Source organism: Somniosus microcephalus, chromosome 5, assembly GCF_052327205.1.
Source record: "Somniosus microcephalus isolate GS21.2 chromosome 5, FLI_Smic_1.0, whole genome shotgun sequence".
Lineage (NCBI taxonomy): Eukaryota > Metazoa > Chordata > Chondrichthyes > Squaliformes > Somniosidae > Somniosus > Somniosus microcephalus.
The window spans coordinates 18,497,558-18,520,347 of NC_140991.1; the positions used below are offsets into that span (position 1 = coordinate 18,497,558).

At 45.6% G+C, this 22,790-nt stretch overlaps 1 protein-coding gene across 2 annotated transcripts in view; it reads left to right on the forward strand.

The window, feature by feature from the left end:
* The window catches only part of dlec1 (DLEC1 cilia and flagella associated protein), a 180,703-nt gene that overhangs the window by 11,173 nt on the left and 146,740 nt on the right, over window positions 1-22,790 (forward strand). For both annotated transcript variants that reach the window (XM_085987395.1, XM_085987396.1), the window contains exons 4-7: window positions 4,506-4,662; window positions 10,104-10,220; window positions 14,848-15,038; window positions 17,403-17,614. In XM_085987395.1, coding sequence (XP_085843521.1) covers window positions 4,506-4,662; window positions 10,104-10,220; window positions 14,848-15,038; window positions 17,403-17,614 — 677 coding nt within the window. The remainder of the gene's footprint in view (window positions 1-4,505; window positions 4,663-10,103; window positions 10,221-14,847; window positions 15,039-17,402; window positions 17,615-22,790) is intronic.

The following is a 22,790-nucleotide window of genomic DNA, read 5'->3' on the forward strand; positions in this document are numbered from 1 at the left end:
CGGCCCGCGAAAATCTTTTAAAAAATGAGCCCGGCACCTCGGACAAGTGCCGGGCTTGCTTCTGTTCCGGGGGGGGGGGGGGGGAAGTCCGGGGAGGGAGCTGCGGCCAGGCGGCCGGCGGGAAAGCGGCCGGCCGCCGCGGGGCCTTTAATGCGCCGGCGCAAAGACTCGTAAGACTCTGTTGCCAGAGTCTTAGTTGCGGCTGTCACGGGCGAGGCGGCCGCAACTGAATTTCGGCGCTGGGGCCCGTCGGCATGGCAACCGGGACGCTGCGCACACCGATGACGTCATCGGTGCCGGCGCAGCGCTACCGGTCTACCGCGGCGTAAGGGCCCCAGGCAATTTCGGCGCCGGCGCCAAATGCAGCGCTAGGCCCTCTAGCGCCGCAAAATCGGCGCTAAGGGCACTCAATTTCTAGGCCTTGATCTTTACTGGTACGATGGCAAGAATACAATCACTGTCACCGGCCCCAGTGAGTTCACAAGTCTCTGGTTCTAGCGACACCAGAGCACTTGAAACAACCTTCTCGTCGGTATTGTTTTCTTCACTCTTCTTAGAGACTTGTTCTTCTTTATGGATATGCAGCAGACTGGGATGTTTCCGAGTGCACTCTCTGCATGTTGTTCTTTGCTTACAGTTTCTACTCAGGTGCCCCTGAGAGAGACATCCAAAACATAGGCCGTTGTACTTCAGGAATTCGATTCTGTCCTTATGTGGCTGTGCTTTGATGTCGCTGCAGAAATCCAATGTATGATTCTTCTGGCAGAATAAGCATGGCTTCTGAAAGGCATTAGCAGGCGTCACTGTGCTGCTCTTTTTGGGAGATGAGTTCTGGGGCCTTTCTTCCTCGGCCTGAGTGACGATAGTTGCAAAGCTGCTTCCCCTGGAACCACCTTTCCTGAGAGTCTTTGATTCAACAGGCTTGGCTTTCACTCTTCCATCGGTGGTCGGGCTGGCGTCCTGGATGTTTCCAAACAATGGGTCCCTGGCAATTTTAGCCTGTTTGTCTATGAAATTCACTAAGTCTGCAAACCTGGCTCTACTTTTCCGTCTCTCCATTATCTCAAAGGCTGTTCTTCTCCATTGTTCTCTCATCCTGTAAGGAAGCTTAGAGATGATGATTCTCCTAGTCGTAGGATTGTCCATCTCTTCCATGAATTCAACATCCTCCATGGTGTTGCGACATCCTATGAGGAAAAGAACATATGCGTTCAATGCCTCTCCGCCCTCCGATCTGATCTGTGGCCACTTGGTAGCCTTTTCAATATATGCAGTGGCTATCTTCAGCTCGTTACCATAGTGCTCCTGCAGCAACTTCCTGGCTTCTATGTATCCCCGGTCCAGTCTCATGTGTTCACAGCTTCTGACCAGGTCTTGTGGTTTACCACTGGTGTACTGTCCCAGGTAGTACAACTTATCACTGCTGCTCTCTGTTTTGGAGTCAATGGCTTGTTCAAAAGATCTGATGAAGGGCTTATACTTGAGTGGGTCGCCTTGGAACACTGGTATGTCTCTTTGAGGGAGTCGAAACAGATTCTGTTGTTTTACAAGCATCTCTGTAATTTCGTTCTGACGTTGCATCACTCGGTATAGGCTTCTCCCTGTGTCTTCAGGCCTCTGGTGGTCATCAGCAGGGTCTAGTCTAGACCGTCTGACGTCTGGGGTAGCATCACGTGCTCCTGTTAGTGGAGAGGCCACTCTTCCACGCTGTAATGCCAGGGGATTGCCTTCGGACTCTCTTGTAACTCTTGAAGGTGCCCTGGATCCAACTCTATGTGACAACATTGACTGGCAGTATTCGCTCCCGCCGTCCCGTGAGCCTTCATAATCTTCATACGCACTCAACCTGGCGTCTGAGACCGCGATAGCTGTTTTGATCTCCAGCTGTTCTTTCTTTGCCTGCACCTGGGCCTGCTGGGCCTGCAGTTGGGCCTGTTGGGCCTGCACTTGGGCCTGCAGTTGGGCCTGTTGGGCCTGTTGGGCCTGCAGTTGGGCCTCTTGGACCTGCAGTTGGGCCTCTTCCCGTTCAAGAGCTTGCTTCTCCGCTAAAGATGCTGCGCGCGCCATCAACGCCGCCCGTTCAACCTCCTCTCTCATGCGTCGCGACGAGCTTGTGGTAGAAGCGACTGACCTGCGTCCAGAAACAGAGCTACCTTCTTTTCAATTTTTGCTCGGTCTGGCGGAAGTCTCTGAAATGCTACCGTCTGGTCCGACTTCATCGTCAACTTTATCTTTCTCTGCTGTATCAGCATCTTGACGAATCTTTAACATCCACTGTTCTGTGGCCTTGATGTAGTCCTTAATGCTGGTTGATTTAAGATCAAACCAGTTGTGCTGATCAGCGTTTCCCTCTTCTTCAGACAGAAGTGCTAATACATCTTCATTGAGTACATTAAATTCTTCATGCAGCTTGGAGAAATCGTAATACATTATGTCTTCAGCTTTCTTAATATTAGCATTATCTTCCATGAGACGATCAATTATCTTCATTTTTCCAGTTATCTGAGCTAATTTAGCCTTCCTTGCACCTATGCTTCTATGTAACTTCTCTTCCATTGCCTTTGGGGGGAGCTTTATTTCCCTCTTTTGGCCAGCAATCCTTCTGGCTGGGGGAAGCTCCTGGCTCCGTAAGGCCTCGGCCATTTTACCCGCAGCTCTTATTTAGCTTCTCAATAGAATGAACAAAGCAAGTAACAGTCACTGTACCTTCGCTTTCTTATATTGTCGTCTGGCTCCGTGACCATTCATGTATACGTTCGCCGATGATTCCGTCCTTTCCTTCTTAGGGAGCAAGTTTTTGACTAATGTAGTGGCGCTTCTTAGTTTCCAAACAGGCAGCCACTGAGCTGTGGGGCTGTTAACAACGAGTAGACGCGTGTCGAAATAAAACATTCCCAAACGTAGCTTTGTCTTTTAAACTGTTTACTATAACACTTCACAAACAGAATTACAAAGCAAACACGTATAAACGAACACGGTCAAAAACTGTATTGCTCCAAACCTCACAACTTCTGCCTCCTTCAGCCACGTGGAGTTTAAACTGTAAAATGGCTGCATACCATGTGTGGCTTAGGGACTGTACCATTGTGGCAAGAATGAAGGGGGTGTCTCGGACTATACTACTGGAGCAAGAAAATAGGGGGTTTCTTAATACAATAAGTCAATCAGGTAAATTAACTGTATTATGCTATTTAACCAATATTTTAAAGTATTTTCTTAAGCTTTTATGGCTCTTACAGTTTCTATACTCGTTATTACCTTATTTTGCCTTGCACCATCATCCCTTTTGTCATTTAATCACACCTGCCCTCCACCCTATCACAGACTTCTCCCTTTTGTTATTTCCCTGCTCTCCCTTCTCCCTGGCTCTGTACTTGCTTAAAAGCTGTTCATCACTAACATCTTCCAATTCTGATGAAAGATCATCGACCTGAAACATTGACTCTGTTTCTCTCTCCACAGATGTTGCCTGACCTGCTGAGTGTTGTCAGCATGTTCCGATCTTGTGTCAGATTTACAGCATCTGTAGTATTTTGCTTTTGGGGGTTTTTTTTAGAAAGAAAGAAAGACTTGCATTTATACAGCGCCTTTCACGCCCTCAGGACATCCCAAAGGGCTTTACAGCCAATGAAGTACTTTAGAATTGAAGTCACTGTTGTAATGTAGGAAACGCGGTAGCCAATTTGCACACAGCAAGCCCCCACAAGCAGCAATGTTCTCTATTTTGCAGTTTTTCTTTCAGTTTCATTTGGTCTCCCCAGAGTATCTGACCAAACTGCAAGGAGAGTCCCAAGAATGACACAAGGGAACAAATTCCATACTCAGGAAACTCTTTTTTTACCTGGCACCGACGGGACCAGCGTGGTGCCGGTTTATCAAAAAGTCCGGATTACAGAGTGGTATAGTTAAAAGGTACGAGAGCTCCGTACACAGCAACAAATCCAGGCTTCCCTGTTGCTTAGCAACATGTGCAGGAACCCCGGCCACAGACCAAGCGTCCCTGTTGCTTAGCAACATGTGCAGCAACCCCGATTGCACAGCCACAGATCGAGGAACGGCTACTAATATGAAGTAAAACTTACCTGAACCTACTCCTGAATTTTGCCGGTTAACCGAGATTTCCGGTTATTTTAGGTGCCGGTAAATCGAGAGTTTCCTGTTGTACCTCATTCCCTACAGAGCTGAAGTCAGAAGATTGCTAAGTGGCGAATGTAAACCTACATCCATGACCCACCACAAAGCCGCTGTACCTCAGTGTGCCTGTGTTCAGTATTAGACTGTAACCAGGGGATTACACTCGTATTATAAGTCACAGGGTGATCGATTTAGAACAGAAGATGTTGGCAAGGCCTAGTAGGTCAGTCAGCATCTGAAGGAGCTAACTAGGTTAACGTTTTGCGCAGGGATCCTCCATCAGAGTTGAACTACTAGAGAAGTTACCCGCATATTTCTTTGTAAATGTTTGAATTAATTTAAATCAATTATTTTTGGCGGTCATTAAATAGATTCACGCGGAGTATGACAGACAAATCGCAGAAGCTGACGCAGTTGAAAAGCACATCATCCAGGCCCGAGCACGAGCTGCAGCAGCAGAGGAGAAGGCTCTGAATAGAGCAAAGGAGGAGAATGAAAATGGTTATCAAGCACTAGGATTGCCATCAGGTAAAACCTTCTGGTCACATAACGTTAACGGTAGATGGGGCAAAATAGTACACAACACAGGAGCCCTTATATTCAGGTGGTTCAGAAACTTAGAAACATGGGCCTCAGTCTTGTTGTCTCCCCTTCCCATCCTCAATAGATTGGCTTTTGCTGGGCCTGGCTCCACTGGTGTGGCTCATCCTCTGGTGCTTCACCCAAGTGGTTATTCTTCTAGACAGCGAATATTGGTGGGCTGTTTGTGGAAGACATTGTGATAAAAATGAAACATTTTCAGCTGCTTTTAGCTTGGTATTTGTTACTTTAATTCTGTCATGGTCCATAAGGAGCTGCACTTAGAGATCATGTCCCCAGGATTGGCTCAATACAAATGTTGCGAGCACTACTCTTTGGTTGTCTCCGGGCAGTTGGCTAGAGAGAAGAGCCAAGCCACACAGTTCAAACACAGTCATACTGTGCAATTTGTTCAGTCGTGTGTCTGACTGACCGCTCCTTTCTAATCTGGCCAACAGTTATTCAAATACATGAACCCTGACTACTTTTTCTCAGGGTTATTTACGAGTCAGAACTGCTCAAATCAGAGAGCTGGCTGGGGACTCTCGAAGGGACTAGTGCAGGTCCCCTACAACCCTCTGAGATCCCTGCGCTCCTCCAATTCTAGCCTCTTGCAGATCCCCGATTTTCATCGCTCCACCATTGGCGGCCGTGCCTTCAGTTGCCTAGGCATTAAGCACTGGAAATCCCACCCTAAACCTCTCTGCCTCTCAATCCTCCTTTAAGTCGCTCCTTAAAATCTACCTCTTTGACCAAGCTTTTGGTCACCTGTCCTAATACAGGAAACTCTTTTTTATCCGGCACCAACGGGACCGGCGTGGTGCCGGTTGATCAAAAAGTCCGGATTACAGAGAGGTATACTTACTAAGGTACGAGAGCCCTGCACACGGCCACAGATCCAGGCGTCCCTGTTGCATGGCAACAGGTGCAGGAACCCCGGTTACAGTGCCACAGATCCAGGCGTCCCTGTTGCATGGCAACAGGTGCAGGAACCCCGGTTACACCGCCACAGATCCAGGAACCCCGGTTACACAGCCACTAATATGAAGTAAAACTTACCTGAACCTACTCCTGAATTTTGCCGATTAAGAGAGATTTCCGGTTATTTAGGTGCCAGTAAAAAAAGAGTTTCCTGTATCTCTTTATGTGGCTCGGTGTCAAATTTTGTCTGATAACACTCCTGTGAAGCACCTTGGGACATTTTTACTACATTAAAGGCGCTATATAAATGCAAGTTGTTGATGTTGTACCATGTTTATCCCTGGGACTGACCAATTCAGTTTATCTAATGACAGGAAAGTGTTTGCAAAGCTGGGACTTGACTCTGTTACCCCCTTCCTTCCTTCTGTTTGATGTGCTGTACTTGGGTGCTGCTCTGTCTTAGTTTGGTGGCAGGCCTAGCAAAATATTTGGGCCTGAACGTGCCAAGAACTTGCGCTGTAGTAAAGGTGCGTCTACGTCGTACGCCGTTATTATGCTGCAGAAATCCCAGGAAATTATGCTGCATGTGACTTACGCCATTACTTATGCCATAATTTGCTGGGACATTTCCGCTGCTCTACAGAGACCTTGGCGAAAATGTTGAGCATCATAATTATCATAGCACCATGCCCCCCCGATAAACTCAACGGTGGTTGCAAATTTGAGGCATTTTAGCCAGCGCTCACACCGCTACCACCTAGACTGAGAAATAATGGCGCTGGAGACCTGGCAGCAGCATGTGCTTATTTAAGGTTTTACTTGATAACGCTCCTGTGGAACGCCTTGGGACATTTTTACTACGTTAAAGGTGCTATATAAATGTAAGTTGTTGTAAGAATAGAAGAAAAAAAGAACAACCACGTACATAAAATTTAACAAAATGTAAATTGATATGGAGATTGTGAACCATTTATTATTTTCCTTATTTGGGGAGTTGGCATAGTCTAACTTACAGTGTAAATTGATATATTCCTAATGGCCCAGAAATTTGGGTCGGAGGCTTCCCGCGGGTGCAAGCTTCCGACCTGCACTTACCTAGCGCACCGGCCGTTGAGCTGTGGGCCCCCGTGGAATTGCGATCCTAGGCCTCCTCCAACTGCCGGCGCGCAGTGCTTGCGTATCCCAGGGTCGCAGTTAGTTCGATGCGTCCCCTGGGATCACGTGGGCTATGGAGAGCCAATGGTAGCAGGAAGAGCTGTCAAACCTAGAAATACTATAAGCCCCAAAACATCACTAAAACTTCAAATACATTTTTTAAAAATCACATTTTTAAAATAACTATAAATTGCATGAAATAACTATTTTAAACAATAATTTAAGTTTTTGAAAAAATTAATTACATTTTCTAACTGGGCTAAAAATAAACTTACCTTTTTTTAAAGTATTTAAACATAATAAACCTGTGGAAAAAAAATTTAAATTTTAATTAATTCACCACTTACCTTGTTAAAAGCAGGCCTTGTGACTGCTTTTTACATGTCTAACTTCTGGAGACTTACCCTCCCGGGAAAACCTGGAGAAAAAACGTAAGTTCGATGCGCACGCGCAGCCTCTCCTGCGCACGCATTCCACCTCTTAACCCCTTCTTTCAGGGGAATGGAAGTGCCGGTTTCCTGCGCATGCGCAGTGCATGCCAAAACCGGCACTTTTGTTGGGCCTACGCGTGAGTACCCCGTGCGTACTCACGCGTTGGGACCCGAATTTCTGGGCCAATATTTATTTGCTACTGTTGTTTAACTGCTTCTTCATTTGGCACTTAAAGCTAGTAGAACATCTGGCTTTGTTTGCTGCATCTCAAAGATGTGAGGAAGGTCCAGTGGAGGCACTGGATAGATCCAGTAGCTAAAGCAAATCTAAAGAAAAGTTCTCTGTTCATTATCTTGGGGGCATTACCAAATTTATCAAGATATCAGGGCCAGTGTAAACACTGTCAAACACTTCGGGAGAAAGGCTCACCTACGAGAGTAGGCCAAAGATAATATCTAGCACAAAAAGGGTAGAAAGATTCAAAAATGTAATGGACATTCCACCTGAAACCCTATCCTGTCCTCACCTGATGCACTTGTCCGGCAAGTGTCACTGGATAGCGATCAGGGTCGTGAGTAGTCACTGTTGTAATGTAGGAAAGGCGGCAGCTAATTTACGCACAGCAAGGTCCCACAAACAGCAATGAGATAATGACCAGATAGTCTTTTTTTCTTTGTTAGTGATGTTGGTTGAAGGATAAATATTGGCCACTACATCGGCGATAACTCCCCTGCTCTTCTTCGAAATAGTGCCATGGGATCTTTTACATCCTCCTGAGAGAGCAGACGGGTCCTTGGTTTAACATCTCATCTGAAAGAAGGCACCTCTGACAGTGCAGCACTCCCTCAGTGCTGCACTGGAATGTTGTCCTGGATTATGTGCTCAAGTCTCTGGAATGGGACTTGACCCCACAACCTTCTGACTCAGAGGCGAGAGCGCTACCCACTGAGCCTCAGCTGACACCTTAAGCAAATAAGTCGAAGTGCGGTGCACTGCGTCGAGTTCTCCAACATGCTACATCTCTTCGCTATATGAAAACCAACTTATCTGAGGCCCTGATGTCAGATCCTGATGGCAGTGACAGCAGTCTGACAATGAGTCCTTTCGGGCATGGGACTGGTGTACCGCAATGGGAGGAGTTGGACAGGCGTAGAAATATCTCGGGATTAATTCATTCATTAAAAAAATCAAGCTGCTTAATTCCCAGAAATAAAAAAACAAAGAAAGCTAAGATTGTACCTGATATGTTGCTAATGGACCACACAGTTTTATAATTTGGCTATATTTTATCTGAGCAAATCAAGCTTTGCTCTGGTATAACTGAAATGTGGTCACATTTGCATATTATCAAAGTCAATAACCATATTGTTACTGGCAGGAGTCCAACTTTATACTGAACTTCAAATAGAAGAAAAACCACAACTGCACCGATTTGAATCACAGAAGCTGGAATCTTGTCTCTGTGTAAATAAAATAAACGGCGGTGTAGTGTATTCAACATACGAACATACAAAAAAGGACAGGGAAAGACCAGCTGGTTCATCAAGCCTGTCCTATCCTGGCATGGTGTAACTCCCACAAGCCATCTCCCCCGTCCTGCTCCCCATCTATGCAGCCACGCAAACTCCTGGGAGAGGCAAAAATCCAGAGGGAAAAAAACCTTGGACCAAATTAGGAAGAAAACTGCCAAAAACTCTCTCTGACCCCACCTCAAAGGTGATCAAACCAGATCCAGGAGACCACGGTGACTGGGTGGTGCAACCAATTAGAAAAGGAGTTTTTCTTTTCTTCATAATTATCTCCCCATCTGTCTCAAGGTGGGGTGGAGGGAGGGAGGTGGGTGGGGGGAGGGAGGGAGGTGGGTGGGGGGAGGGATGGGGGAGGTGGTTCTGGGCTCGGAAATAATTGATGGAGCGAGGCATAGACCCGGTGCATCAGCAATGCTACCACTGAGCCACAGCTAACACCTATTATATATAATGCAGTAATGCATTGAGAGGTTCAGAAGCCATGGTAAAATGTTTATGAATGCAATCTTTGAGATGCTTTTTTAATTCAGCCCCCTTCTCTTCCCCCTTTCCCGCAGTGGCTGATGTGCTGTGCCATTCCTCGGCTGTCAGGCGCCCTCCAGAACTTTGTCTGTGACCTTGGCCAGTAGGGCACGAAGTTCCGATTTATTTTTGGGTGCAAGTTCCGGATGCATATGGGAGTGGAACTTGGGGTCAGAAGCGACGGAATTACACCCGTTCTAAAATACAGGCTATATTCCCGTAGTACCGGGTGCTGGCAGAAGATGCGCCCACCCCCAGACTGGTGTATGTTTGCAAATGTGAAGATAATGAGGGCAAAACCTGCTGTCCCACAAATCCCACGATTTACACTCCAGTGCAGTACTGAGGGAGTGCTGCACTGTCGGAGGTGCTGTCTTTTGGATGAGACATTAAACCGAGACCCCTGTCTGCCCTCTAAGGGGGACGTAAAAGATCCCATGGCACTATTTTGAAAAAGAGTAGGGAAATTCTCTCGGCCAAAATTTATCTCTCAACCAACACCTAGAAACAGATGAACTTGTCATTGTCACGTTGCTGTTTGTGGGAGCTTGCCATGCGCAATTTGGATGCTGCATTTCCTACATTACAACAGTGACTACACTTCAAAATTACTTCACTGGTTGTAAAGTGACAACACAGCCTTTGTGTTGCATTAAGTTAGTTGCTGCAATTGAGTTCTAGCTGGACACAGAGTTGAATGAGATTGCGAAAAAACGGGCTGCTGACTGCTTTAGCAGTAAGTGAGGGCGTTGCAGTACAAGGGCAGTAATGATTAAACCAGACCTGATATACAGTGATGATAATCTTTCTTACCTACCCGTCTCCTTGCAGTGAAGTCCACATTCAGGAGCTGCATAGACAGTGAGCTACTTAAGAAGCACAACTTAATCGTTCCCGAGGATTATATCACTGAGAAACCTGAGAGCACCAAAGCGCCGTTATCTGCAGGTAAAGTCCGAGTACAATGTTGACTAATTCAGTTTATCTGATGGCAGGAAAGTGATTGCAAAACTGGGACCTGACTCTGTTACCCCCTTCCTTCCTTCCGTTTAACGTGCTGTACTTGGGTGCTGCTCTGTTTTAGTTTTGGTGACAAAATACTTGAGTCTGAACTTGTTGAAAACCAGCGCCGTAGTAAAGGTGCATCTATATCATACGCCATTATTATTCTGCAAAAGTTCCAGGAAATTATGGTGCATGTGACTTCATAATTTGCTGGGACCTTTCCGCTGTTCTACAGAGACCCTCACTGGAAAAAGTTGAACAGCTAATTATTTGTATAAGTTGCTCTGTCGGAAATTCAAGCACTTTTACTAAATTGAAAAACACAGCCTGCACTGTTTTCAGGTGACTTCATGCATTAAGGTCTGTTGAGCTTCCTGAAAAGGCTTTGAGCTATAAGTAAATTGTGTAGATTTCATTTTTAACACACCTTTTTAGACTTAACAAAGTATTTTAATTACTGTTCTTTTTAAACTGTAATCGCTCCCCCAATAAAATCTATGGCGATTGCGAATTTGAGGCATTTAAGCCAGTGTTCATGCCACTACCACTTAGACTGAGGAATAATGGCGCTGGAGACCTGGCAGCGTGATTTACGTGCTTGCTTATTCAAGATGATTATATGAAATTGAAGAGCAGGCAAAGACCAGCTGGTCCAGCAAACCTGCCCCACGCCATGGTGGCTGGAGCATCATGACTAAATACGTTCTCGATTTCCCCCTCCCACCTTCACTCCTATGCCCACCTCCCCTCCTCCCCCCATGTCATCTCCTGGGAGAGGCATAAAAACAGAGAAAAAACCCAGGGCCAATAGGAAAAAAATACTCGGGGAAAATTCCTCTCCGACCCCCTCAGGTGATGGAAACCAGTCCAGCAGATCACATGGTCCAAGTGTTATCTATAAAGACCTTCTATATGATGCCATCTCTGCCCCAGTCAAGAACCGGTCCAGCTCCCTCTGGAAGACAATGCAGAGATTCCACACCCACCACACCAGCCGGCATTGTATTCCAGAGACTCACTACTCTCTGGGAGAAGAAGAACCGCCCAACATCCAGTCTATTCCTACTCTTACACTGTTTAAACTCATGTCCCCTGGTCCTCCCCAAATTGTTAAGTGCACACAAGATCAATCCGAAGAGAATCCCCAGACCAATCTCATAAACCAAATTCAAAGTGCGATGAGACGTTTATGAGAGACTCCCTTAGGCGCTAACTAAATGAAAGTCTTTGTTTGTAGTTATAAATTTTACAATCGAATAATAAGTTTTATACCCCACATGTATAACTAATAACGTAGGCAAGAGTTAATTTACAACATCCGGAGAACATGAAGAAAACAAACCCTCAGTAAAATAATACATGGGTTGCAATTAGCGAATGAGGTTAGCTGCATTCACTTTCTGGGTTTGTCCAGCTTTTGGCCACTTTCAGAATTGTGATTAAACGTCGGCAACATACGGAGGATTGAAGATGAGCTATTATCACTAGCAGGATTGTCAACAGCTATAAGTGACTGACCACGTTTCACAGAGACTGCTCTCGCTGTCGATCAGCTGAGCATTTTCTAGTTAAAATTGAAGCCTCGTTAAGCAAGTGGATTTTGTGGCATCAGAATGTCACGCTGTATCAGCAAAATGGTGCCCGGTGGGTATTGTCTTAACGGTTAAAATAACTTATAATGTGAAAGAGCTCTTGGTGCCATGTTTACAACATTTGCAGGTGAGAGTGATAGCAATTCCTGTGTTTATACTACTGTTATGGTAAACCTTTATAAATCACTGGTTCACAGAATCACAGAAACCCCACAGTGCAGATAGAGGCCATTTCGGCCCATTGAGCCTGCACCGACACATATCCCACCCGATCCCCGTAACCCCTACACCAACACATATCCCACCCGATCCCCGTAACCCCTACACCAACACATATCCCACCCCTATCCCCGTAACCCCACGTATTTAATCCCCCTAACACTAAGGGTCAATTTTATCATAGCCAATCAACCTAACCTGCACATCTTTGGACTGTGGGAGGAAACCGGAGCACCCGGAGGAAACCCACGCAAACACGGGGAGAATGTGCAAACTCCACACAGACAGTCGCCCGAGGCCGGATTCGAACCCAGGTCCCTGGCGCTGTGAGGCAACAGTGCTAACCACTATGCCATCGTGCCGCCTAGCTAGAATGTTGCATCCAATTTTGGGCACCACAGTTTAGGAAGAATATCAAGGTCTTTTAGTCCACTGCCCTGCTCTTTTCCCATAGCCCTGCAATTTTTTCCTTTACAAGTATTTATCCAATTCCCTTTCGAAAGTTACAATTGATTCTGCTTCCACCGCCCTGTCAGGCAGTGCATTCCAGATTGTAACAATGCATTAAAAAAAATTTCCTCAGCTCACCTCTGGTTCTTTTGTCAATTATCTTAAAACTGTGTCCTCTTGTTACCGACCCTCCTCCCACAGTGGACACAGATTCTTCTCACTGCTGACATAGATGTGCTTTCTTTAGGTGGGTGGGAGGGGGGCGCTGGCCATCCCATGATAGACAATTCCGCTCTCGCATGCTGCTTTGACTAGCAGCCTGCCCAAGGTAGGAGCCACTGCCCACTGAGGGAACTCAAGTCTGCAAATGGCAGTTGATACTGGGTTTGGAACCTGGAGCACCTGAAGAGGGTGCAGCAATCTACTGCTAGAACTATTATACAGTATTACATATTACATAGTAATTACAGCACAGAAACAGGCCATTCGGCCCAACTGGTCTATGCCGGTGTTTATGATCCACATGAGCCTCCTCTCACCCGATCAACATTTCCTTCTATTCCTTTCTCCCTCATGTGCTATTTACCTCAACTGCTCCATGTGGTAGCGAGTTCCATTTATGTTCCATGCGGTCTGCTGAGAGGCTGTTTCCCCTGGCTGGAGAGTCTAGAACTAGGGTCATAGTCGCAGGATAAGGGAGCGGCCATTTAGGACTGAGATGAGGAGAAATGTCTTCACAGAGGGTTGTGAATCTTTGGAATTCTCCACCCTAGACTGCTGCGGATGCTCAGTTGTTGAGTATATTCAAAGACTGAGATCGATAGATACTTGGGCACTAAAGGAATCAAGGGTTATGGGGATCGGGCGGGAAGGTGGAGTTGATGTGGAAGACCAGACATGATCTTATTGAATGGCGGAGCGGGCTCGAGGGGCCGTATGGCCTACTCCTGCTCCTATTTTGTATGTTCTTTTGAAGTCGCTGTGAGACTGTATGGTACACGAGCCAGTCTGATCCAGACCATTGACCGTTGTCATAACTGCAGCCAATGTAGCTCCTCGATCCTCCTTCTTCCAACCCACTCCACTGTCAAAATGTTCCACCTTTTCAAATCAATCCGTCTCACAGCTGAGTAACACTGCTCAAATTCAAGGGAATTGAGGCTGAAGGATTTGAATGCTAGCCAGCCTGCTATACACCCTGGGGGTAATTGTAACCTAACCCACCGGGCGTGAAATGGGCGGGTTCACTTCATCCGCCTGCTTTACACCCTGCCTGATTTTTACCTTCCATTGAAGTCAGTGGTGAATAATATCGGGCGACGAATAAAATGGGCGCCCGACCCAAACCCGCCTGTTTCCCGCCCGGCGGGTTACTTAGAATTTACAGCACAGAAACAGGCATTGAGCCCAATTGGTCTGTGCTGGTTTTATGCTCCACACGAGCCTCCTCCCACCCTACTTCATCTAATCCTATCTGCATATCCTTCTTTAAAGGGTTAGTTTAAAACTATACAGCCTGTGTGATCACCAGGACATTATGTCACATATCCTTCAGGCACTTGTTGAAACCTGTATTCCATATTTGAATTGTGATCACTTCAGTTTTGCCACAGTAAAAGCAGATCTTAATCATTTCCAATTCTGGTTCAGCCCGACCTGTTGGGAAAGCTGCTTCCCCTAGGGAGGATGGCAATATTCAGAGGTTGAATTAACTTGGGACACTCCCTCGCACCTTGTGCTTTGTCACAGAATAACACTCTCGGTAGATTGTGTGATCAGCCAGTGCATCTTGCATGGCAAGAGTAGGCTTGAAGAGGAATAGGAGGTAAGGCCTAAAGAACACAGTACGTTAAAGCTGCAGTGAGCTATACCAAGGAATCGGCTTTGCACTTGCAATAGTGCTTATCCAACCTCAACCATGGCAATGTAGGATGGTGCCAAGTAGTGCTTGGAAAATTGGAGAACAAATCATCATGTGCGTCACTCCTGAGGGACTGGTTTCAGCACAGGCTGTCCACACTCTTGGTTACGATTGGTGCATGGCTCACACATACCAGAAAGAAAGGATATAAATTAAAATGATGGTTACAGTAAGGACTATTTTCTCATCTCGTCTCGTTTTGAATACCTCTTAATATCTCTTCACTTCTTTTGTTCTCTCCCAGCCCTGCCTTTCGATCTATTTCATTTCCTTTCCAGTTTTGAAAAAGGGTTTCGACCCGAAACGTCGACTCTAATTTCTCTCCACGGATGTTGCCTGGCATTTTCTGTTGTTATTTCTATTTTTTTTAATTCTTCTTCTTGTTCAGGAAAATCTAGGGTCTATTATCCTCAACCAACATTCAGCTTCCTGAAACGCATTTCTAAGGATGTAGTAGATGACGGGTATACAGACATGAACCCACCTAAGGCTTCCTGCGCATTGCTGGAGTGCAGTTCGTCTTTAACTTTACTGTCGACTTCTGATGAATCCACGAGTCCGAAAAAATCCAGCCCTCAGGTATGTCTTCCAGCCCATGTACATGGATGTCAGAACTGAAGCGCTCTGCTTAGAGTCTATTGCTCCGTTTTCGAAAAACAGGACTGCTGATGTTCATTTAGCCTAGGCTGTAAGTAAGAGAGAAATTTATCTTCTGTAAGGCTTAGAAGATGGGTCAGTGGGTAAAGTCAGTGTATACAGAGGTCTGCACAGAGCAGGATTAAAACGAAGTGTACTTAAACAGTGTTTTATTTGGGAATTTGGAAAGAGGGAGAAGGAGTTGCTGCTTTTTGCCTACACTACTTGTAGTGCTTTGTGTTACAGGTAGATATTTAATTTCAGTACCCATAATTTAATCTAAATCAAGTAAGTAGTCAAGAAACTACACTGTAATCTAAGTTACTTAATTACAAATTTAATTACATTTAATTAAATAAAACAAGGTCATATAGGAATGGCAGTGCAGGTGGTGTGCCACAACTGCAGCATAGAAACATAGAAGATAGGAGCAGGAGTAGGCCATTCAGCCCCTCGAGCCTGCTCCGCCATTCAATGAGATCATGGCTGATCATCCAAATTCAGTACCCTGGCCCTGCTTTCTCCCCATATCCCTTGATCCCTTTAGCCTTAAGAAATATATCTAACTCCTTCTTGAATATATTTAATGAATTGGCCCCCACTGCCTTCTGTGGTAGAGAATTCCACAGGTTCACCACTCTCTGGGTGAAGAAATTCCTCCTCATCTCTGTCCTAAATGGCTTACCCCTTATCCTTAGACTGTGACCCCTGGTTCTGGACTCCCCGACCATCGGGAACATCCTTCCTGCATCTAGTCTGTCTAGTCCTGTTAGAATTTTATAAGTTTCAATGAGATCCCTTCTCATTCTTCTAAACTCCAGCGAGTATAAGCCCAATCGACCCAATCTCTCTTCATACGTCATTCCTGCCATCCCAGGTATCAGCCTGGTGAATCTTCGCTGCACTCCCTCCATGGCAAGAACATCCTTTCTCAGATAAAGCGACCAAAACTGCACACAATACTCAAGATGTGGTCTCACCAAGGCCCTGTACAACTGCAGCAAGACATCCTTGTTCCTGTACTCGAACCCTCTTGCTACGAAGGCCAACATACCATTTGCCTTCTTAACCGCCTGCTGCACCTACATGCTTACCTTCAGCGACTGGTGCTCAAGGACACCCAGGTCTCGTTGCACTTCCCCTTCTCCCAATCTATTGCCATTCAGATAATAATCTGCCTTCCTGTTTTTGACACCAAAGTGGATAACCTTGCATTTATCCACGTTATATTGCATCTGCCATGCTTCTGCCCAATCACCCAACCTGTCCAAATCATACTGGAGCATGTGGGAGTTTGTGGAGAACATTGTGATCCCGGACAACCATGTTTACAGTAAGTGCCTGCATCTTGAGGAACATCAGCTCTGAGTTTTTGAGCTGGAGCCTGAGGTGCAGACATTGCAAGGCATCAGGGATAGGGAGAGTTACCTGGAGACTTTGATTCAGGAGGCAGTCACACCCCGTAGGTTAGGTAGTGGTACAGGTCTGGTTAGTGGTCAGGGACAGGAGGGTGTGACTGCAACTCAGGCAGGTAAGGGGACCCCAGGTGCAGTGCTGGAGGAGTGTCGGCCTTTGCCCTTGCTTAGCAGGTATGAGGTTCTTGCTGCCTGTGTGGATGGGGAAAAGCCTGCAAGATGGATGAGCAAGCTGACTATGGCACCATGGTGCAGGAGGCCATTCAAGTGGGGGGAGTGAAAGGGAATGTAGTTGTGGTAGGGAACAGTATAGCCTGGTTTAAGTGGAGCCCGTCGCAAGGGAACAGCTCCCTCCTTCCCCAGTACTGGTGCCAGTGCCCCATGAACTGAAACCCCTTCCTCCCACACCATTCTTTGAGCCACGCATTTAAACCTCTAATCTGTTTCTCCCGATGCCAATTTGTGCGTGGCTCAGGTAACAATCCAGGGATTTGGGATAGATACTGTTCTCTGCAGCCGTGACCAAGAGTTCCGAAAGTTGTGTTGCCTGCCCAGTGCCAGGGTTAAAGACATCTCTTCGCGGCTGGAGGAGAACTTGGAGTGGGAGGGGGAGGATCCAGTTGTTGTGGTCACGTAGAGACCAACGACATAGGTAGAACTAGGAATGAGGTTCTGCTGAGGGAGTTTGAGGCGCTAGGATCCACATTAAAAAGCAGAACCTCAAAGGTAATAATCTCTGGATTGTTACCTGAGCCACGTGCAAACTGCAAGATGCGGCAGCAGTTTTTTCTAGGTCAATTCAGATACGCCAGGCATGATGGTAAAGTAACCAGCAAAGATGTCAATTTCTAAATCTTTACCCAATTGAAAATTCCTCCTTTGTTTTTGAAAGGAAGGAAAGTCCAAGAAGAACATCTGGAAGGACGAGCTGAATGCGACCGATCGAATCCAGGCGCGGCTGGAGATGGAGAGGTTCGAGAGATGCCACAACTTCCTGAAGAACCCACGCTATCTGCCTCCTCAAGAAGGAGGCAAATCGCTCATCATTCCTAAAAAGAAGGCGGAGAAGAGGGTGGCCGGAAGAAAGATATTTGTAGAGGAAAGGTACAGAGTGGCCAGTTTAACACTGGGGTTCATTTCTAGAGGGATAGAATTGAAAAGCAGCGAAGTTATGTTAAACTTGTATAGAACCTTGGTTAGACCACACTTGGAGTTACTGTGAACAGTTCTGATCTCCATATTATAAAAAGGATATAGAGGCAATGGAGAAGGTGCTAAAAAAAATATTTACTAGAATGATACCAGAACTGAGAGGTTATGCCTGTCAGGAAAAGCTGAAAAGGCTGGGACTCTTTTCTCTGGAAACATAGAAACATAGAAGACAGGAGCAGGAGTAGGCCATTCGGCCCCTCGAGCCTGCTCCGCCATTCAGTGCGATCATGGCTGATCATCCAAATTCAGTATCCGGTCCCTGCTTTCTCCCCATACCCCTTGATCCCTTTAGCCTTAAGAAATATATCCAACTCCTTCTTGAATATATTTAATGTATTGGCCTCTACTGCCTTCTGTGGTAGAGAATTCCACAGGTTCACCACTCTCTGGGTGAAGAAATTCCTCCTCATTTCTGTCCTAAATGGCCTACCCCTTATCCTTAGACTGTGACCCCTGGTTCTGGACTCCCCGACCATCGGGAACATCCTTCCTGCATCTAGTCTGTCCAGTCCTGTCAGAATTTTATAAGTTTCAATGAGATCCCCTCTCATTCTTCTAAACTCCAGCGAGTACAAGCCCAATCGTCCCAATCTCTCCTCATACGTCATTCCTGCCATCCCAGGTATCAGTCTGGTGAATCTTCGCTGAACTCCTTCCATGGCAAGAACATCCTTCCTCAGATAAGGCGACCAAAACTGCACACAATACTCAAGGTGTGGTCTCACCAAGGCCCTGTACAACTGCAGCAAGACATCCTTGCTCCTGTACTCGAACCCTCTCGCTACAAAGGCCAACATACCATTTGCCTTCTTAACCGCCTGCTGCACCTGCATGCTTACCTTCAGCAACTGGTGCACAAGGACACCCAGGTCTCGTTGCACTTCCCCTTCTCCCAATCTATTGCCATTTAGATAATAATCTGCCTTCCTGTTTTTGCCACCAAAGTGGATAACCTCACATTTATCCACGTTATATTGCATCTGCCATGCTTTTGCCCAATCACCCAACCTGTCCAAATCATCCTGGAGTTTCTTGGCATCCTCCTCACAGCACACAGGAAAAAAGAAGACTGAGGGGTGATAGAGACCTTTAAGATTATGAAATAGTTTAGTAGGGTAGACGTAGAGAAGATGTTTTCACTTGCGGGCGAGAGCAGAACTCGGGGCCATAAATATAAGATAGTCACTAATAAATCCAATAGGGAATTCAGGAGAAACTCACCCAAAGTGTGGTAAGAATGTGGAACTTGCTACCACATGGAGTAGTTGAGGCAAATAGTATAGATGCCTTTAAGGGGAAGCGAGATAAGCCCATGAGGGAGAAAGGAATAGAAGGATATGCTGATGGGGTTACATGAAATAGGGTGAGAGGAGGCTCATGTGGAACCATTTTAATTAGCGAGCTGTGAAATAGAGAAGCGCAGACGCAGATGCAATGCAAAAGTGAGGATGTTCTGCTTCAGTTGTACAGAGCCTTGGTCAGACCCCATCTGGAGTACTGCGTTAGGTTTTGGGCCCCGAACCTCAGGAAGAATTTATTGGCCTTGGATGGGAGTACAGCGAAGATTCACCAGAATTATACCTTCTCTTAAGCAACAACAACTTGTATTTACATAGCGCCGTTAACATAGTAAAACGTCCCAGTAATGGGTTAAATTATGAGGACAGATTGCATGGTTTGTATTCCCTAGAGTTTAAAAGGTTGAGGGGTGATCTAATTGAGATGATTAAAATGATACAGGTATAGGGTAGATACAGATACAGATCACCCAAAGAGTAGTGGAAATCTGGAATTCTCCTCCACAAAAGGCTGTGGACACTGGGGATCAATTGAAAATTTAAAACTGAGATTGATAGATTCTTGCTGGATAAGGGTATCAAGGGATATAGAGCAAAGGCGGGAAAATATTTATTCATTAAAATATTTAAATTTCCAACTCGCCTCCTGGGAGCGGTTTGTCTAGCCGCCCCTTGTCCCGCCTCTGTTAAATCTGGAAGTGGGCAGGGTGGGGTCAGGTTTGAAATTTTTTAAATGTTAACATCTGATCTGACCCCAACCCACCCATTTTTGGAGGTTAAAATTCACCCCATGGATGAAACATCTCAATTAGATAAATACTGTGGCAACAAGAGCAGGTCAGAGGCTAGTTATTCTGCGGCGAGTGTCTCACCTCCTGACTCCCCAAAGCCTTTCCACCATCTACAAGGCACAAGTAAGGAGTGTGATGGAATACTCTCCACTTGCCTAGATGAGTGCAGCTCCAACAATACTCAAGAAGCTCGACACCATCCAGGACAAAGCAGCCTGCTTGATTGGCACTCCATCCACCACCTTCAACATTCACTCCCTCCACCACCGGCGTACCGTGGCTGCAGTGTGTACCATCTACAAGATGCACTGCAGCAACTCACCAAGGCTTCTTTGGCAGCACCTCCCAAACCCGCGACCTCTTCCACCTAGAAGGACAAGGGCAGCAGGTGCATGGGAACACCACCACTTCCAAGTTCCCCTCCAAGTCACACACCACCCTGACTTAGAAATATATCGCCGATCCTTCATCGTTGCTGGGTCAAAATCCTGGAACTCCCTCCCTAACAGCACTGCGGGAGCACCTTCACCACACGGACTGCAGCGGTTCAAGAAGGCGGCTCACCACCACCTTCTCGAGGGCAATTAGGGATGGGCAATAAATGCTGGCCTTACCAGCGACGCCCACATCCCATAAACGAATTTAAAAAAAAATCACCCCTCAACCTTTTAAACTCTAGGGAATACAAACCATGCAAGCTGTCCTCATAATTTAACTTTTACTACGTTAAAGGTGCTATATAAATACAAGTTGTTGTTGTTTAAGAGAAGGTATAATTCTGGTGTATGTGCTTGAATTGGAAGGAAATGACTAGTGATGTCCCACAAGGACCTGTGCTGGGACCTCAACTATTCACTATAATTATTAATGACGGATAACACAATAGAGAGCCATATATCCAAGTTTGCCGATGGCTCAAAGATTGGTGATTATAGTGTAGATGGGAGCATAAAATGATAAAGAGACATTGATAGATTAAGTGAATGGATGAAACTGTGGCAGATAGATTTCAGCGTAGGTAAGTGTGAGGTCATCCATAACTAGAGGGCTAGAATATAGAGTGGAGAAAGTTTTGTTACAGCTATACAAAGCCCTGGTTAGACCACATCTGGAGCACTGTGTACAGTTCTGGGACCCGCACCTTAGAAAGGATATATTGGCCTTGGGAGGAGTGCAGCACAGATTCATCAGAATGTTACCAGGGCTCCAAGAGTTAGATTATGAGGAGAGGTTACATAAACTAGGCTTGTGTTTCCTGGAATATAGGAGATTAAAGGGTGATATGATTGAGGTTTTTAGGATTTTGAAAGAAATTGATAGGATAGATATCGAAACTTTTTCTGCTGGTGGGGGAGCCTAGGACAAGGGGACAGAACCTTAAAATCAGAGCCAGGCTATTCAAGAGAGAAGTTCGGAAACACTACTTCACGCAAAGGGTGGTAGAAGTGTGGAACTCTCTCCCACAAAAAGCAGCAGCTGCTAGCTCAGTTAATAATTATAAACCTGAGATCGATCAATTTTTGCTAAACAAGGATATGGAACCAAGGCAGATGGATGGAGTTAAGATACAGACCAACCATGATCGAATTGAATGGCAGAACAGGCTCGAGGGGCTGAACGGCCTACTCCTGCTCCTGTGTTCCTAAGAGGCTCGAGGGACTGACTAGCCTCCTACTGTTCCTCTGTTCCCATGTAATCTGGCGGAGTGTATGGCCCACTCATTCTAAAACCCACCTGATTTTCATTCCATTGAAATCGATGAACTGAGCACTGGACGTGTTCTATAACGGGTGGGCGATCTGCTCTGCTAGATTACCACCCAGGTGGTGGACAAAAACCTACCGCACTCTGTTCCTGCTTCTCTATCTGTCGCTGTCTCTCCCCCCTGCCCCCCCCCCCCACTTACTTAGAATGCGTTCTTAAGTAAAAAATGAGTAGCTTTTATTTAAAAATATAGTTGAAAATGTACTGAAATTATTTTGAAAACACATGAACTGTGATGGGACAGAGTTATAATTTGTCTTTTCCACAGAAGGAAGTAAATAATACATGCTTATCACTGGAATATAGATGCTACAACAGCTGTCTGTTGTTGTTGAAAGGGGTCTCTGTGTCTTTCTGAAATTTATGGAGTACATCATCGAACACGAACAGACTACAACAGATGTCTGATTAGTACAATTAATCATTTTTTTCTTCAATTCTGTCTCTCACGCTCTCTCTTTCTTACACACACACACACAAACACATCCTCTCTTTTTAAAGTTCAAAATAAACTTTATCTGAATAAAGTTTAAAAAAATAATAATTTTGATATGCAACCAAGCAGATACTGCTGGAGGCTGAAGATAAACATTCAAGCATTAGGGATGACTAATGTGCATCCTGGGAGATTGGGCATACTGCTCACGCTAAGGCTGTAGAGTAAAAATATCAAATTTAAACCCAGGCTTTTGACGGAGACTAAAGGCTTTGAAGCAAAGTGTACAAAAGACAATTCAATGGGTAAATGTAATCATGTTATTGTGAAAATGTATTTTTTTGTTGTTTTTATTTTGTTTAAAGCCTTAATTTGAACATTAGAAATTTCAGTTGCTGACAAAAGATGGGTGATGGAATTTTCTTCAGATTTCAACAGAGTTGGGAGAAGTTGAAGGACCAAGGAAGGAATTGGCTACAAGGCAGAATAGGACTGTGAAGGCATTGAGAAGTTGTAGAGGTGTGACAGCCAAATATGGCAGATAGATGTCAGGGGTATAAGGGTGACACAAAACATGATAAAGTGTGCAGGAATACTAGTAGTTTAACTGTAGAATTGCCAATGGTCAATTGATGAATATTACATGGTGATAGAGTTGGTGACAGAATGGTGCTCCACATAGCCACCTAGTGGCCAGAGGCCGTGATTACAATGGGATACAAAAGCGTGACCAAAAATTGTGACAACAGGAAGTAAGGTTTGTGGCCAGGAAGTGGGCA